The sequence below is a fragment of the Leptidea sinapis genome, chromosome 12 (assembly GCF_905404315.1).
Source record: "Leptidea sinapis chromosome 12, ilLepSina1.1, whole genome shotgun sequence".
In the NCBI taxonomy this organism is placed as follows: Eukaryota; Metazoa; Arthropoda; class Insecta; order Lepidoptera; family Pieridae; genus Leptidea; species Leptidea sinapis.
In genome coordinates this window covers 969,403-988,167 of record NC_066276.1, presented here as the reverse complement: position 1 = coordinate 988,167, position 18,765 = coordinate 969,403, and the positions used below count along the sequence as shown (strand labels likewise).

The 18,765-nt window shown below is 33.7% G+C and overlaps 1 protein-coding gene and 1 long non-coding RNA gene across 5 annotated transcripts; one reads left to right on the top strand and one right to left on the bottom strand.

Moving 5' to 3' along the window:
* The first annotated feature begins 456 nt into the window (after positions 1-456).
* LOC126967034 (uncharacterized) lies at positions 457-2,524 on the top strand. The gene is made up of 6 exons (XR_007729865.1): positions 457-509; positions 1,178-1,280; positions 1,369-1,520; positions 1,790-1,914; positions 1,983-2,276; positions 2,403-2,524. It is a non-coding gene; the product is annotated as an uncharacterized LOC126967034 (long non-coding RNA).
* Positions 2,525-2,551: 27 nt separating this feature from the next.
* On the bottom strand, positions 2,552-12,875 carry LOC126967011 (myelin expression factor 2). 4 transcript variants are annotated; one of them, XR_007729861.1, is made up of 14 exons: positions 12,696-12,862; positions 12,322-12,523; positions 12,065-12,227; positions 11,669-11,762; positions 10,993-11,107; positions 10,766-10,912; positions 10,184-10,519; positions 9,838-10,087; positions 9,377-9,483; positions 8,764-8,899; positions 8,255-8,316; positions 2,880-2,959; positions 2,715-2,802; positions 2,552-2,625 (listed from the first exon to the last, which is right to left on the bottom strand). XR_007729861.1 is itself a non-coding variant. In XM_050811312.1 (12 exons), the coding sequence occupies exons 2-11, from the start codon at positions 12,508-12,510 to the stop codon at positions 8,261-8,263; spliced, it is 1,593 nt and encodes a 530-aa protein (XP_050667269.1). In that variant the 5' UTR covers positions 12,511-12,523; positions 12,746-12,875; the 3' UTR covers positions 6,747-7,170; positions 8,255-8,260. The 4 variants fall into 4 exon arrangements, 3 of the variants coding, with proteins under 3 accessions (XP_050667269.1, XP_050667268.1, XP_050667270.1); XM_050811312.1 differs by lacking the exons at positions 2,552-2,625; positions 2,715-2,802; positions 2,880-2,959 and adding an exon at positions 6,747-7,170 and having other exon boundaries at positions 12,746-12,875; XM_050811311.1 differs by lacking the exons at positions 2,552-2,625; positions 2,715-2,802; positions 2,880-2,959 and adding an exon at positions 6,747-7,170.
* Positions 12,876-18,765: the final 5,890 nt, after the last annotated feature.

Genomic DNA, 18,765 nt, shown 5'->3' with positions numbered 1-18,765 from the left:
TGGAAATCATCCAAGTATATTAACCATTTAAATACAAGATATCTTGAGTAAAAACTTATCAAATACATCGTACCATTCTCAGATTGGTATTCAATAAAACAGGATTAGAAGTAGAAACATATTTATGGGCCATCACTCAATCTGCTTTACATACTGTGGAGTACCACGTGTTGGATTTCCCCGAAGATGTTGCAATGGTAAGTGATGAAAAATATAAATAATTCATCGATGTCATCCCGTAAAAATAACCCGATAAAATCCATACATAATATATAGATGTACAAAAAATAGCACATTAGCTACCCATGACAATGTATAATATATATTATTTTTTTCTAGACATTTGATCCGACTCAATACGCAACAACAGCTGAAGAAATATTCAGAAGTTTCACGCCATCCTTGTTGAAGACAAAATCAAATGAAACTATAGCCGTAGATTCGGTTATGACAGAGTTTGGAATGTGCCATGTGATTAATTCAAATGTTGCTGTTTTTGACAAGCCGAGGTTTCTATAGTTTTTATACCCATCAAGCCATAATGCTACATAAGAACAAACTCTACGTGCCTTTTCACATGCATACGGTCACGGCACGGTCGCCGTGTTAAGATAGGTATAGAAAAGTATGAGCTACAATGACAGCTGTCACATGGCACGGCGACCGTACCGTAATCATGTGTCATCACCCGTCCTTATCTTTTAAAAAACTGTTTTGAAGCGGCAACCGTCTTTGCAGTAATGTATTGACTTGTATAGCCTCGTTCACATGAACACGGGTGCAAAACGACGACATCTTGAGTCTAGTACCTCGACAATACTGCAACCACCCCTCGCCGCCGGGCAACCGTGCGTAAACCGTGTTACATGTGAAAGAGCTTGCATGGCACGGCGCCATGCCATTTAGACGGCAACTGTATACATGTGAAAAGGCACTTCTTGACTTCTTTCTCGCGTCAACATTTAAAATTGACAAACCGTACACAGCATGCACCATCTTATTAGGGTTTGATAGGCACACCCACTATTATTTAAATTTTTTATCTTATATAGTTTCTGCTTCAAAGTGGAATGAAACATTTTGCATTGAATGGGTATGTACATTCTATTATTATAATTATAGATCATACAAAACTAGTCATTTACTTTGGGTAAATTTGTTAATAGTAAATTTTCAGTCAATGGAATAAGCCTGCCAAGTATAAGAAGAGCAATATTGAACTGTCCATATATGATAGAGATTTCTACATACAGATTATCAATTATGCAAAAATCTATAAGGTATGATATTTTTGGACTCAAATAAAACTTTTGCAAAGTAACCTATATGCGACCATAAATTGGTGTTTTTTTTGCTTTTCAATATCAGGTTTATATTCATAGCCCAGATGAGATAATGACCTGGACGACTTCACCATTTTCTTTTGATGTTGAAGGCATTGTATCATTCGGACTCTCCTCATGGTCCACAAGAGTTTCTGAAGATCTAAAAGCTATGCCTATGCGAATACGTAAATGCAGGTACGTGGAAATGATTACATTATTCGCATGACAATGAGGCGGTGGAAAACTACCCGCGAGTATTGCGATGCCCTGGATTTTCATATCGTAACAGAAAAACAGTCGACTCATTTTCGTTTTCTGCCAACTATGAGCCTGCTTCAGTAAGTTCTTTTGTTTTGAGCAAGCTATGTGATCCCCCACATTTTTTTGTGTTAGAATACAGTCTTCCGTTGCAATGTAACTACTACATAGGAGAAGGTACGTTCCAGTTTTCTTTCTCATTTTAGGTTCATTGATGAGCCCATCAGTAAACGGTATCCAATATATTCCTACAACCACTGCATTGTTGAATGCAGAATAAATATGATAAAGAGATTGTGTAGCTGCCTGCCTCATTTCTATAGGCCTCTTGGTAAGTTAAATTTTATTGTGTTCTTCTGAAGCGAATTTTCCTATAAAATTTGTTTTTACCACTTACAGCTAACGAAAAAATATGTCACATACTACAACTTAAGTGTGTAAATCGATATAGGGACGAGATAGTTTCACTGGCAACTTCCAACTCTACTCTGCAAGCATTCGATTACTCGAAGGATTTGCCACGAAATGAAAAAGACTGTGGCTGTATCAGCCCTTGTGAGCAAGACCTATACCATAAGGACCGAGAAGATTTCACTCCAGAAAAATCAAAGAGCACTTTCGAAATTGGAATAACAAAGATACCTAAAGAAAGAGTAATTAGAGACATTATAATCAACATATTCGACGTCATACGTCAGTAATATACACTTATTTTTACAGTATTTTTTAATCAAATATTATACTTGATTCATAAATTCTTTTTCATTTAAATATTTTTCATTTTCATTTCATTTCATAAAATGTCTGATATTATTTTAGTGAGGACTGGCGGGGTTGTCAACCTATGCATTGGATGTTCTTTTATATCAATGATGGAGTTACTTGTAATCACAGTTAAAATTTGTTTCTCAGTAACAAAAATACTATTTGAACAATACATCAGAAGTTGAAAAATAAAACAATATCTATTTTATTTTTAAATTTTTTATTCAACAAACTAATAACAGGTTAGCATAAATTACGTCTCCTCTTCATGGTGTACCTAAAATGTAAGGTAAACAATTAAATGAAAACAAATCATTCGACATACCTCATTTACACATATTTTAAATATAAAACTTATTTCCTTACCTCTTCCAAACGCTTGCTTCGCTAGATGAATATAAAGTAGTGGGTATGTACGACGACAGCTTCGAGAATTTTCTGGCACGCGAAACTTCTGCAAGTAATGAAATATATACAAACATTTTAATCATTATACAAGTCAAGTTACAAAAAGGCGCATATTTGTTTTACCTTTTCTCATTTTTTTTCATCTATCAATTATTCGTTGCAGCATTGTGACACTGCATTACTACTCCAAATTACAGCCATTCCTGTTAAAGTAAGAATTTTGTAATAGCGCATTTTGAAAATGAAGGTACCAGACGTATCTGGGTGGTAAAATAGTACGTGAGTCAGATTGAAGCATACAAGTTATTCTTAAGTACTTCCTCAGGGATATCCAATATTTAATCAATATTGTGAATTTCATCATGGCAGAGGAGGAGAAAAGACTACGGGTACCATCGCGGCCCATAATCTCTTTTAGCACCAGAGGAATCACAAGATCCCTGCCGACCTTATAAAGCGTCACATCAAATTCGAAAACTGAACACATATAGGATACACACAAACGAGGCGGGCGAGGATCGAACCGGTGGCTCCGTTGATTCTAACAATATTTGTGTCACCGACAATTAAATATCATACACAACAAAGTTCATAAAAGTCAATTCAGCGAACGTAACTTACCTTCAAATTGAACACCAATTTAATAATATAACAGAAATATAAAATCATACGGTGCTAGATAAAATGTCTAATGAAACGAGGAAGAAGATCCAGTTTTGTTTGTAGAATGAGGTGACACAATACAAATAACCACATTTGTAGGGATTGTGTTAGCACAAGAGGGAGCACATGTAGCCTTCATATATTTATCGTGTTCTCATGAACCTGAGCATCTTTCATGATGACAATCATCATTCAAGTACGTGTGCTGTTGAGACGTTAAGGAAAATTGGCCATATCGGTGATTTTGGGCAAAGTTCGCACGATGCAGACGTTTTTTTATGATCTCCGTAGAAACTGGCTTCACTATACAAAAGTGGGTTAGCTCAACGTTGTTAAATGTATGCATTTGGAAACCTATCTTTGATTTTTAGTATGGTTGAAAAAAATATGCATGACTTGTGGCAACCTCTACATATTCATGTCTGTCCAGACATGTCCTGTGAAATCACTGGGATTCGTGACAAAATGTTAGAGAACGCTTTGCGACACTTTGACGAGCGCCTCCAAAACTTTTTATGATGTTTTCCCACAATGATAACATCGACTTGTCCAAAAACTGTGCCTTATTTCAAACCTCCAAAGCTTATGCAAAGAGGTTCAAATTATTGCCACCTCACTACGCTATTCTGCACATAAGCTCACGCTTGTTGACAGAGTATGTTTACCATATCAAGTACCTACATCTAAATATATTTATTATGTACCTGGACTTTACAGATCTTACTTCTCAGATGACGTTAACCACATAAATAGGTAAATAAAACCGATAGAACATTCAACAAATTTTACAGACTTACCAAAAAAAGTTCAAGACGACAACACAGACATCGTGAGAACCAGTTCAATTTTCTTTCTTCAAATTAACTTCAAAATCTTGATACATACAATAGTTCAACTTCAAACCTAAAAGTGTCTAGATGTATAAAGAATGAGTAGAATAACAATAGAAATTAATACTTAAACCCTTCGAAAAACTTTACAATAGTCAAAATATAGATAATCTTTGGCCACATTGCCAATTGAAGCCTCAGTAGGCCAAACTGAAAGCTTTATACTATAAGATAGACGATTTCGAATTTACATCTACTTATGGCAGCAAGCTATTATTCTAGATCTCATTAATATTCATGGTTATTGAACAGCTATAGTTTTTGATTAAAAAATGTACTTCATATATCTGAAATCCAACAATTAACTTTAATTAATATATAACTAGTCTGGCCATAAATGTTTGGCTATCGTTCTATCGATAGATATACTACCAACTCTGTGGAAAAGATTGGGCGTTGTTAGAACTAAAAGGGTTGTGAATGATGTCGAAGCTAGAATTAGCCAAAATCCGGAAGCAATAACAAAAAAGTCAGGAAAACATAAACATATCCCGTGCGCCCGGCAATCTAATAAATAAAGTTTTCTCTTTTGCGTATCCTATAACTTGGTGCTTATCGTCGATATAATATTGTGTAGGACATAAACAATCAATCCCTACAGTTCAAGACAGTGGCTCAATTTATAAAATGCTTACTGTCCCGATACGCGGGTAAAAAGTACAAAATATCCTTTAAGGAAAATGAATGCAAAGCTCATAGATCCAAAGAAGCTACACGAGTAGTCGTACAACGTGGTCATTATCCTGCCTCAGTTATGGTATGGTGTGGGGTCTTATGAAGGGGTCACAACGCTTCATTTTTGTGAAAAAGCAAGTCATTGCTTTTTGCATTTTTTCACTTCAGCCAAAAAGCGTATCCAGAGAATGTCTAAGATCGGGTTGTGAAATCTCATATCAAAACCCTTTTTAAAAATGTAGCAAGACAAGTAATGTGCAAGCTGCTTCACCTCTACCACACAAACTACTACTAGGGCACAAACTACCAAAGCTAGCTAACAGGACGGAGACTTGGACTTTGTAAGAGTTTAAGACTGGCCATTATCTAGTCGATTTCTGTACCCCTGCATGAATGCTGATGAACATGCCGACATCGAGTCACAAGACTAAATTTCCCATAGTAAGAGTGCGTAAATCTACAGTTTAGTGACCACAGTTTAAATGCCTGCATTAAAGACAGAATTATTTCTTATTTGTTGCTGCGACTTCAATAAATTAACGTTTTATTAAGATTACGTCATAAAAAATGATATTTTATTTGTAACAAAACCTATGGCCAGACTAGGTATTCTATAAATATTTTTGATAAGAGATAGATAAGATCGTCCACGTGAGTTGATAAAAATAAGCTTTGGTACTAAAATATCCTATTGAGCGGAAAAGTGAATAAATGCGTTAAACTTTCAGCACAACCCCACATTTACAAAATTTTGTACGCTTTAAAAGCCTAAGTTCAGTATGAGCAACCAAGTAGGTATGCTCCCAAATCAAGAAATCCAAAGTTGACCATAAACAACCAATAACCTTAAATTGACAAAAACTGAAAATTTTTTGGCGAGTAAGAAAATATATGAATCAAACTTACCCGTAACAGATGTTGTTGAACTTATGAACTATAAATGTTAAATGCGACATACATTCTCATGAAATCAAAGCAATGTAAACCCGTTTAGATTACATACTCTTTAGCAATCTCAATCAAATTCCACAGTAGGTAATAACACTGGCTAGTTGATACTCAATTTGCAAACATCACAAGCGCGTCCGTCCCAAATTTGATAATATCAATGTTTTTCCTCATCCTAATAAATGTCTTATGCGTAAAGATCCACTATAGACTTACTATGAAATCTTTATAATTCACGGGAAGCTTTACCACTTCATTTGACTAGGTATAAATAAACATTTTACTCGAATTTACCTCAAGGTGAAATTTCACTTATTCAAGGATGTCAGAGTTTTAACCAAAGAAGAATTATTGTACAGTACAATGGTACTAAGCAAAGACGATGTTACCAGTTAACCTCTATATCTATTCTCCTTAGCACTAAACATTTACTTAAACTGGCACAGAAAGCCGGATGTTTTACACAAAACAATGGAAGTTGACGTTAGGGATCAAATAGTTCTTTTTTAAAAAAACTCTGTTTATAGACGTTTGCCAGTTCACATTTTGTATACACAAAATTTCGGGGGTCACAAACCTTCTCCATTTAATATTGTTTAAAGAATGCTACAACTACAAAATTCGCAAGCAACAAATGTATCGAATGAGTTTCTAACATAATTGTTTTAATTTGGCTCCAACTTCATTCAGAACATTCTTATAATCACATGATTAAGTAAATACACATTTTAAAATGAAAAATAGTTACAACAAAAATTAAAATTTTATTTAGTATTGATTGCTATAAGGAACCTTCACGAGTAAAACAATTCCAAATTTTCTTGATGTTTATTTAATTGATCATAATATTATCGACTACCCTAGTTTGACATGGAATTTATTTTTATGTCATGACTACCGTAGTGGAGAAGTGAGCGCATGTAAGAAACAAACAACATTAAACTGCCGAAATTATCCACAGCCTACAAAACCACGTAGTCATCACAGAGTTAAACCATCAAATAAAATAAAATGAAGCAAGACAATATGTTTTTTTTTTCGTCACTTACAATAAACTTAAATGTAACAACACATTGTGACCTACACGTGACCTAAGACGTTTACTTACAAACCTATATATTAAAGAATCTGTCCAAAGAAGCACATGAACAAATTCAAGTCAAAGTGGGGGTTGTATGTAATAAAGACGAAGACGAAAGTAGTTTCTCGTACGACTGACCAACTTCGATATGAATCTCCTGTAAACACAAAAACAAATTCATAATATAAATATTCACACCAGAGTGCTCGCTGAGATCACATTCACTTGGAAACCAGATTATTGTGCCCGATTTTTGAGTGTTAATTTTAATGAGGCTAGAGTAAAAGCAGAATCGCAAATCAACTCAATAATTAAAGCCAACTTCAAGATATAATTGGATTGCAATCTTATCCTATAAAAAAAAACCTCATTCTAAGATCCATTAGTCTCCAATGCTGTTGTATGTTGAATTTATTATATTGCGTATAAAATTAGGAATAAAAAAAATGTAAAACTTGTTTAACCAACTGGTAATAGGATCAAATTGCAGTCAAATTAGAATTTTTTTAAGGAAAAATGAATTTTACAGACCACATAATATTACAAGAATAGCAAAGGTGTTTTCTTGTATGAATTTTCATTTGCGAGGACATTTGGTTTATAGATTTAATGACGAGATAACATTTTCCACAGAAACAATTAGCCATAACAATACAACCTTTTTCCTAAATAAAATTCAAGTTGTGCATTGGTATGAAAATTCACGCTATGGGCATCTCTAAAAAAGTGGACACAAAAAAACCAACAAGAAAATTGAAATCAGAATCCATAAAATGTGTTTAACTTTCAACCTCTGTTGCAACAATTATTATCTTAATGGATAGGAATTATTCTCATTGAAACATTCAATAGACATGTGAGAAACTATTTTAAGACATGACTGTTTTGTACTGTGACCAACAACCTATTGAAGAAACAGCATGTGTTCTGGGCTTAGTGCCCATGATACCCATTAATTTGAAATAAGAATAAGTTCATGCTGAAATATTTTTGCTTTAACATAAGAGATTCAAACAAATTTTTATCTAATAGTGCAATAGAATGCCAATACATATAAAACAAATACCTGCTCCAAGACATTCATTGAAGTCAAAACCAATAAAGAGCAGAGTAAAGCCAATAATGATATCTTGAGTCATAAAATGAAGAAATTAAAATTCAACTTTACAGACAAGACCACTCACAAGAATCAGAAACAAGATTATGCGTCTTTAATGTTTAAAATAATTAAAATCACTTACATTGAGTCAGAAGTAGCGGACATCGATGGTCCTGCCATCTATGCGAGTCCTGTCAAACATTTCTGAACAGAACGCTAAGGAAATTAATTTACCAGTCGCAAAATCAAATAAAAGTAGGATGTAGGATAGAATACACATTAAAAAGTGACTTTGGTCCTATCGGTCTCGTGTTGTGTCACACCTTAATAGCACCACCCATGGGTGACATAAGATCAACATTATTGTGGAGGTCTTTGGGGGAGGCCTTGTCCAGCAGTGAATGTCTTCCGGCTGATGATGATGATTTGATCCAACTCATTATTCATCACAAAGCAATATAAACTGTGGCATAGTGTGATACAACTTGATCACATGACCCTGAGAATTAGGATAGTTAAACTGGTACCCACATACATCCTTTACACCACACTGCAGTACAACTGCACTACTAACAAGATTGATAACTCGGGAAATAATTCTACTGTTTTACTATCAGAGATAAAATTACGCATTTTTTTAAAAAAGGATACTGACTGCTCTCTCTGCGTCCCATTCTTTATGGAAGCGAACTATAGCAGTATCGGGAGCTGTCATTTCTGCAAATTTCACATCACCACATTCACTGAATTTTTCCCTTATCAGTTGCCATGTCACTGTTTGTGGTAGCTAGGAATACAATCATGTTAATTAGTTTCATTAGAGATCAAACATTACAAAAAGAGCTAATCAAATCTAGAGAAATTATTTGTATTTCAAATGAAAAAACTAGTACTTACACTAGTTTATATAAGTATTCAATAAAAGAAAATAATTTATATTGTAGGTATAGCTAAATGCTTATTTAATAATTGATATATTTTGATAAGTGATATTTTCCACTATAATATATTATGAATAAACTGTGTTTTTTGTCTATTAGCCAATTTACAAAATAACTGTGATATTTCCTTCAATTGGCTCATAAAAATGAGATATATTTATTTTATTACAAGATGCATGTAGATTTGAAGGAAGGCCGTTGAGGAACCCAAACAAAATAGCTAGGACACTGTTCAGTATAAAACAGAATCATAGTAGCTAAACTAACCAGCCGCTCACACTAACCTAAATATTTCCAAGAAACTACAGTCTTATTTAACTTACATTTGTGATGATGACCATGTCTGATTGTTTTTCCCTAGAAGTAGGTGCTGCATTTTCACGCCCATATCCTTGTCCTGGTATTGAAACATTAGTCATTTGTCTGTTAGCTGTAAACATGATAAAATTTTGTCTAATAATACACTTATGGACAAATTTAGCAAAACACAAGAAGTATTGATTTTTCTTGTTATAATTATTGTGTGTAATAAAAACATAAACAAATCTTATAAAAAATAAAATTTTAGAATGTTTATTTTTTCAAATAACATATTTTGTTATTTATTTATTATTGTGTATGTAGTGTTTGTGTATTTTTAGTAATTTCTTTTAAAGATTTGATTGATTATGGATATTCTCACATTACAAAGTAAATATGTTAGCGGCACACTCAGCTTCATGGTCTCCCAAAGAAACTCTCATTGAATTGTGTTGACTCACATTTAAAATTACACTAACTGTACCTGAGAGTGGTCCACTGCTAAGGCTAGAGTTGGGTCCCACTCCAAGCATGCTATTGGACATTCCAGTATTTCCCATCACACCACCTCCGAGGTCTGCTGTGCCAAGAGACAAACTGTTTTGGGTCATATTCACATTAGCTTGAGCCTGAGCTTGAGCTTGTGTTATCACTGAGCTAACTAATTCATTTGCAGTAATTCCTTGTTGAAGAAGTTGATTTTGTAAAGCTCCTAGACCAGTCAAACCCAAAGCCTGAAAGATATATAAGGATAAAGCAAATTTTCTAGCTATAAAGCTAGTATGTAGGAACATGAAACAGTTAATTCATTAAAATGATGGATACTTTACCTGAAGTCCCAAATTTCCTCCCAATGAAGAAGTGCCAAGTGTGTTAGCAGTTAGACCAGAACCCAAACCATTTAGGGCTACACCTGTACCTGGTACAGCCCCCAACACACTTGCACTAAGTGCTGATGTTGGATTTCCTATATTCAAGTTAGTGGTACTTGATGGTTGTGGTAGGTTCTGTGCTACATCCCTTAGTGGCTCACCATTTGGACCCAAACCAAGACCAATACCCTTCAAGCCCTCTGGCAAGCGTAACTCAGCTTTGTCTGTGCCTCTATCCATTCTGGCTGACATTCTACGATCAAACAACATTTGTTTGTCAAACATTGATATTGCCTAAAACAAGTAAATATTATTAAAATTTTATTGATCTATTCACATTATAAATAAGAACTAATTTTCACAAAGTGCCCTAAGTTTGCAACAAAAGCCAAGGTTCAGGATTAATAACTACCACTCACGGCACCTGGATGGGTGTTGAAGATAATTCATGTAATATGCTTCTCACACTCATTCTCCTTTGAAGCATTAACCAAAAGTGATAATAGCAACTAACTTTATATAATATTATAAAAATGTAACCTGAACAGCTTCAACAGGGTGTTCATATTCAATGATAGCGAAACCACGACTGTTGCCATCTTTATCCACAGCTAAGTCAACATTACGAACTTTGCCAGCCATTTTAAATATTTCCTTCACCTTCTTTTTGTCTGCTTTATAGTCAAGCTAAAATATAAATAATTTATATTAAAATTAAATTCTACTGTAAAATGTAAAGTAATCGAAATAAGCATGTCTATACATACATTAGCAACAAACACTTTTTTCACTAAAGGTGGTTGCACATTTATTGATTCCAAAAACTGCAAGCTTAATCCATATGTGTTAAAATTCTCTGGTTCTCTTTGTTTCATACCCCACCTATGTAGGAATTAATATTCAAATATATCTATAATTAACTTATAGTGAATAATATAATGATAGTCTTCATCATTCATCATTATTATTTTATTCAAGTATTACATATAAACTATCCCTAATTATTGTGTTACAATATTGCATCCACATATGCTCTATAAATTTGTGCAGTCAGACTTTCATCCATATTCCATATTATACATGACCAAACCATCTCATTCACACATTCTTAAACATGTTCACTGCTTTCCCCAGAAGTGGGTCGGTTTTATTACAAGTTACAACAACCTTATGGTACAACCATGCTAGATACTCACTAAATGTTAACACATCAAATTTTCATTTGTCATTCTGCTAATCTGTTTATCTCCTACTGTAGATTTTTTCTTACCACTTAACAAACTAATAATGATATTAAATATTTTTAATTGTAATAACAATTACATTAAATACCTACACTTAATCATAAAAATGAATTTGTCGGTACAATTAATTAAAAAACTGTTTCATTCAAAAAATACTTATCAAAATATCTACATGCTGTATAATCCACAGTTGACATACCCATCTTTATCATCTCTCCCCGTGTTGTTTCTACCTCCACCAGCAGCACCACCACCATGTGGTCTTGGGTTATTACCTCTCCCTCTCTCACTACCTGGTATTTTTAAACAATCTTTAAAATATGCAAATGGCAATGTAATACCTAATAAAGTGGTGTCCTTAGGTATAGAATGCAATTGAAGTTCTGCATATAAATTTGGGTTTTTAAGAATCCAGAAAGGTACTAAATCATAGTGGCCAGGGCATTTAACACTTTATTTTGTGAAAATCTTACTTGTCACTTTAAAAAAAAATTGTTTGTGTTCACTGACTTATAATCCATGAATGATAGCTTGGCTATTAAAATAAAATTAAAGATGAAGTTGTTTAACAAATAAATGGCTTATAAATACAGACCTGGGTCTTCTTTTAGTACAAGTTTACGTCCATTTAATTCATATCTGTGCATAACGAAGAGAGCCTTCCTCATGGCTTCTGCAGTTAGAAATTCAACAACACCACAACCCCTTGGTTTCCCGCTTTCATCATTGTAAAGCTCAACATAAGCCACATCCCCAACCTGAAAATATTTGTTAATATACATATTAAAAAGCAATTAAAAAGTTATAAATAATAAACAAATAAATCTTATTGTAAAAAACTAATTATATCACCTTTTCTTTAAAAAGATCTTTCAGTTCCGTCCATCTATATTCATATGGTATATTAGAAACAAACAATCTTCTGCCTTCAGATCTATCATTTCGATCGCCTGAACGATCTCTGGTGGCGTCAGAAAACCGGGACGGCCTATCGCCGCGCCTTGACCGATCTCTTTCTTTTTCTCTGATTGTGTCCGACATCTTTACAATCAAACTAAAAAAATCGAATTCAGCATTTTCAAAAAAATCTATAAGTAATATTTATACACCTCTTTCAATCGGAGCTCATACCGGGACGTGTTTACTGATGACTAAAACCCATCGTTTGGAATGCAATAAATAACATTTACTATTGATAAGACTGATACACTTACTAAATAACTCACCTGTATTAATTCTAATATAAAAAAAATATTAAATAGGTATGTAAACTAACTTGAAACACCAGACCAACGCCAAACAAAAACCACTACAATATATTTAATCCTCACAAAATGGCGGTGCCGATAATCACTGATAGCCCGCAATCGCAAATTGTAGTTCGTACCCGTTACCGCGTTCCAACTGCCAGCCAGTGTCAACTGTCAAGTGTCAGCTGACATTAGTCAATAGAGCACAATATTTTACATAGAGATTAATCTATACCTGCTGAAGTATCCCGACCAACTTCCTTTAGATGTCTCCTCTCCCTAGTTTTCACTCCTTTTGTAAATATTTTGTGTAAATATATTAACCCTATATAAAAAATCTTTGAATATCAAAATAATTTTTATATGGCGTAATATTTGTGTCCCAAAGGTGCCTAGAAAAATACAGAAAAGAAATCCGATGTGAGTAGTTTAAAAAAAACACATGTATCCTGTGGGATACAGTGCCAAGAGTCCTTCATAATATGTTATAATTTCAATATATCTCTAAAGATACATAGCCAGGTTACCTATGACTTCATTGTTAAATAACTTTGTTAGAAAAATAAGTTAAAAGATTGCATTTTTAATCAAAAATCAGTTCGTTTTGTTAAAATATAAAGAAAATAACATGAACTATCATTCCTGTTGAAAAACCAATAAAAATAAACAAAAATCCAAAAGCTTCTCTGTAAAACAATACGACAAAATGAAATTTCGTCAGGTATGCTTGCTATGGAAATTAAAAAAACAATTTCTGACGGGCAGAAGGCATAGTCTCATACTGAACTTCATGCACATGGCCTTAGTCTGCTCTTTTATGCAAAGTTTGCATCGACCCTTGGGTCCAAATATCGGAAAATGATTTTATCGATCAAATCTGTCGTAGTAGTTGGCCTTGCAGTACGAGGTTTGTCAGATTTGTCTGATAGTTATTGTCTCCAAGAATTCAGTAGCCCTTGCATTACATGATTATATATTAAATCCAGCCATTGTTTACGCACATAGCAAACAAGATCTGTAAAAATATTGGCCACCACAAGATCTGTAAAAAAATATTGGCCACCATTACCACCTACGAATTTTCATTGCAGTTCTGTAGAGGGTAAGCAACATATCCGTAAGGTCTACACCTCCCATGTGCGATTTGTAGTGCCCGATGATTTCAGGACAGCAGACTAATTGCAATAATTTTGAGTTGAATATAAATTACTTTGTTCTGTTATCATATTCAGATTGTCATCGAGGAGATAATGGAAATATTCTAGTGGCGTTTTAATACTGTTCGTAGTTGGTAACTCTTTATTATATATTTCAGCCTCGTGTTCAAATTTCGTGTTTACCCAACAGAAATTAAATTGCTTTCTTTGTATATGCGCTGGTCTCTTTATAGCTAATATTGACTGCTCAGAACGCGTATTCTTTATGTTGGATGATGATGGTGAAGCTACTACTGATGGTGGCGATGGCTCAGATATTTCAGGTACTATTCGGTTAATCCTAGATCCTTTGGTTTGACAACAATTCAAGTAGGCATTTGGTGACGGAGGAATGGACGACAGAAGAGAATCTTGAGCTGATGAGTCCATGGAAATGGTTCCAATATTGGCTTGTGCTGGTTCTGAAGGGCAGGAATCGGATATCATTTGCAATTTTCCAAGGTTACATTGATCATCAGAAAGTGAAGATTTTGAAGCGAAGAAGGAAGCAAAGGAACCGATGAAGATTCATAACAGAAGTGCTTTTGAAAAATAACATTGTCAAATACACAATCAGATTCCGAATTATCCACATCATTTGATGATTGATTGGGTTCTGGAACCAAAGCAAGTATTTTTCTGCCCATTGAAAGCACATACAACTTATTTACCTAAAAAAACAAAAAATAAGCTAACCTTTTTTAAGCAGGGTTTGGCAGAGTGCGCGTGTAGATACAGGAAGATTCTGTAAAATTTCATAGAGAATTTGGCAGTGTGTACCACGAGATACGCCCCAAATAATCACAAAACTATTGGACACTTGACAATGTGCACGACGAGATACATCCATTTAAAATGTGAATAAAACCACCCACCAGATAATTATTTATACTGCAAATTATTTAATTTAGTAAAAAAAACAATTACATTTTATAATTTAACTAAAACATGCATATAATAACCATAAAATAATTTATTCTTTAAATTTTTCTAACCTGTTTGCGCGGGAGCACGTCGTCGGTTGAAAATTAAATTTTCAATTTTGAAACAGATATATATACAGAGATAACAAGATACATCAAATGTATCTGCAGAGATACATTCCCAAGAAAAGGGTTAAAAAGAATAACATTAAGTTGTAAATATCATTAAGTACTTGTAATCATTTATATAATTATATTTGTGTATGTCCTTTTTAGTCTAACAGCAAGTATATTTGTTTCAGGTATAAGATAAGAAAATAAAACATGTTTCAACCTTTAGCACCGATCACAACCAATCAAATTAGAATACAAAAATTCTCTAAGTTTGGTGATCTACTTTAACGTGACATTGGCAAACTTGTGGTATACCTTCCATAGGAGCCATAGTAGGAAGAATAGAATAGAGATTAATCAATATTTTTAATTAGAAATTCGTCATTTGACCTGTGCGTATCGGCGCTCTCCGCCTCAATGTTCGCCTCAGTTCGGCGTGAGTTCCGCGCTCGCGCAGCGTTCTCCCCGTGCGTTATTTTACGTGTAGTAATAAAATGCTTATAAGTTTATAACTAGGGTGATTTGAGTGAATCTTGCTGAAAGCTATTGAAACAAGCTATAAGACCATGTATAAATTATTCACTGTGTATTGTATTTTTGGTTAACATATTATAAATTATTCATTGTGTATTGTATTGTGTTTTTATTTTATTTCACACAGACTTTTCTGTCGACAATAAATGTAAAAATAGATATATTTAGATTAAATGATGATTTTCAATAAGAATTACTTGTTTTATTTACTAACTTTTATGTTTTTGTAATAAGCATTATATGTTCTTTATAAAATCAAACCAAAGTATACATACATGCCTTTATAGTAATATTTTGATATATTCATGCAGAAACCCACCCACGAAAATGATGATCAACAGAAATTGCTCGCGTTAGGAGCCGTTCTTCCAAAACGATTTTATGAATAGATATTTAGCTTCTAGACTATTATTTATATAGCATTCGATATGAATTTTAATTTAGATTTTTATAATAGTAGATCCGATTATTTATAAAATCCTATACTGTATGAAGCAAAAAGTAGACTGGGGTAGAAAATTCATTATAAAATCCAAAGATTTTTACCCTGCATATTTTGTCATGATAATCTATGTTTTCTGTTAATACACTACATCTGTCAAAATGTCAATGAAATGACCTTTTCAGGAATATTTAAAACATGTACACCATAAAACAAAAACTATTGAAAATAGGTAAATGAAAGTGGCTTGCGTGGACACAAAACCGTTACACACACACACACACACATGCTAACACAAATGCTTACGTGTATTTACACGGGTGCTCTAAATTCGCGCTGCTTGAGAATTCAGAATTTCTTTGCTTTCTTTTCTTTCATTTCTTGTGGTATATTGTGTAGCTTGTCTTACTCAGTGTATATTTAACGAAAAAATATATCCGCGCGCCCCCCGTTGACATATTATGTCTGCTTGCCAACTCTGGAGCAAATTATAGATTATTGGGTATAACTCCACAAAGAACAATCTTCGTACACTGTCTTGTAAGTGAACCGATCGCTGCGACACCCGGGAAAAAGTGAACACAAAAATGCTTTGTCCGTGAAGCTATGACGTCGAATGTTGGTGGCCTTGTATCGTAACGAATCGAAATCTGCATCGAACTTCACTCGGTCATAATTGCATAGGTAAATAAACCATCTTGTACATGTAACAAGCGTTAAAACAGTGCCATACGGCACTACCGATCTCTGCGTGTTTGTAAAATCAAGTGCCTGTTGGCACCGTTTGATACTGAGCGGTTGAGGGTCTGTAGCACGCGGTTTGAAATAGACTGCAGTTGTTTTAAATTTAATCTTACTTTAGGATTTAAGAAAAAGCAGTTTCTGAATAAAAATTGGTTATTCAGTGAATCAATATTAAAAAATAATGAATTATTCAGTGGTGGCGGCAGGCTCTTCTTCTTCTTCAGGAATTTCTGCCATAGATATTTCCGATATTTAAACGGCGAACTTGTTTTTAAATAATTAACAGGCATTCTGTTATATTTCCATTCATTTTAACTTTTCTAACACCTTTATTTTTATTATTGTTGTTAATGTTTAACTTGGTTCCCTCGATACATTATCTGACTTGTTTTGAAAATGATGTTGGATAGAAACTCACTAAGCAGATAAACATAATGAACTGTTGTTGCTTTTCGGTTTGTCATGCGATACATATAAAACTTCTAAACAAACAGTATTTTTTTATTATGAAGTAAAAGTTTGTTAAAATAGAGAAATATTGTCAATATCGGATCATTAAATTTTGACTCCAAAAATATACAAACAGATTAGCAGATTGTGTCATGGAATTGGCCTAGTGTTAACATCACACAGAATATATTGTTTCTGTTTCATAGTGAGGATAAAATAGAGAATCTAGTTTAAAGTAAAAGTATAATGATGTCAGAAAAAGAGCATTTTTGCTATGTTTTTTTTATGACAGTAAGAGACGAGTCGAGCAAGATGTTCAGCTGATGGTATTTGATACGCCCTGCCCATTACAACGCAGTCCCGCTAAGGATTATTGAAAAACCTAACAATTCTAAGCGGCATTACAATTGCGCTCGTCACCTTAAGACATACGATGATAAATCTCATTTGCCCAGTAATTTCACCAGCTACGGTGCCCTTCAGACCAAAACACAATGATGCTTACACATTACTGATTCACGTCAGAAAGAAAGACGCCGTTGTGGTACCCATAATAAAGCCGGCATCCTGTGCAAAGAAGCCTCCCGCTGGTCGTACTCATTATCAAGCCGGCATCTAAATTATCCCGGGTAACGAAAGTACGGCCACTAAAGGGTGCTCTCTGTTCATCGTCAACTTTGTTAGTATCTTTCTGTATGAATGTCTTACATTTATACTTTATAAGCATGTAAATTTTAGTGTTGTTGTAAGAAAGAACATATAAATTTGATTATTATAAAACCATAAAGACTTACAAATTATACCAATTGTTTTCACTGAAAATATTAATTTATTCTAAATTTTGTTTTCCAACTTTTGTCGATAGAAATCAAATAATTTGTGCTTTGTATAATAGATTGTTTCAATAGTTTTCAGGTTAAATTCACTGAAGTCACCCTAAGTATAAGACGTATTCATTTGCTACAAGTAAAGTAATACGCCCAGATAGAAACCATTGATTACAACTGTATATTGAAGATAAGAGCAAAACTATTTCAAAATAGAACCGGAAAGTATTACTTTCTTCAATTTTTCAATCAGTATTATATGTTAACGTTATGGATATGATAGTTTCTAGCAAATTCACATATGCAACAGTTAAGATGTTTATTTCTTTAAATTTTGCTCCTAATGATTCTTTTCTGCAGCACAAAGAGTGTATTAATATCGTCACTGTTGCACCATAGCAATATACCATAGGACATAATACTATGAAAATAACTAAAGTAAACTAGTCGTGCCGTATCTATGTGAGTTAATTGTCTATTCTTTTTTCTATTTTGGGGCCTCAATGAAATTTGGAATCCAGAGTAATCCAAAGAATTATAGCAGATTCCACGGTTTTACCACCTCTTCGTTTGACAAAATACTTGCATCTACACAGCTGTCGTGGACATCTTGATTCTTGTGCTACCGCCTTAGTGTGATCAGCATTTTATTTATGAAAACTGTTAACTATATAGAGCAAACTCACAGTTAGTTCAGTCCCGGTTGATGTCAACAACTGGGCGACTCAATCAAGGATATAGGGCGGTAATTATATTATATTAAAGGTTCTTCATAATTTTATTTTATGCTAAAACTAAACGGTGAATTGAGTAAAT

Excerpts from the sequence above, each read along its gene's own strand:
- LOC126967011 (XM_050811312.1), bottom strand. The coding sequence starts at position 12,510 with ATGTCGGACACAATCAGAGAAAAAGAAAGAGATCGGTCAAGGCGCGGC. Across the intron at positions 10,913-10,992 it reads AAAAAGTGTTTGTTGCTAAT|CTTGACTATAAAGCAGACAA; the intron begins GTATGTATAGAC and ends TTTATATTTTAG. Across the intron at positions 10,088-10,183 it reads GAGGAAATTTGGGACTTCAG|GCTTTGGGTTTGACTGGTCT; the intron begins GTAAAGTATCCA and ends TATATCTTTCAG.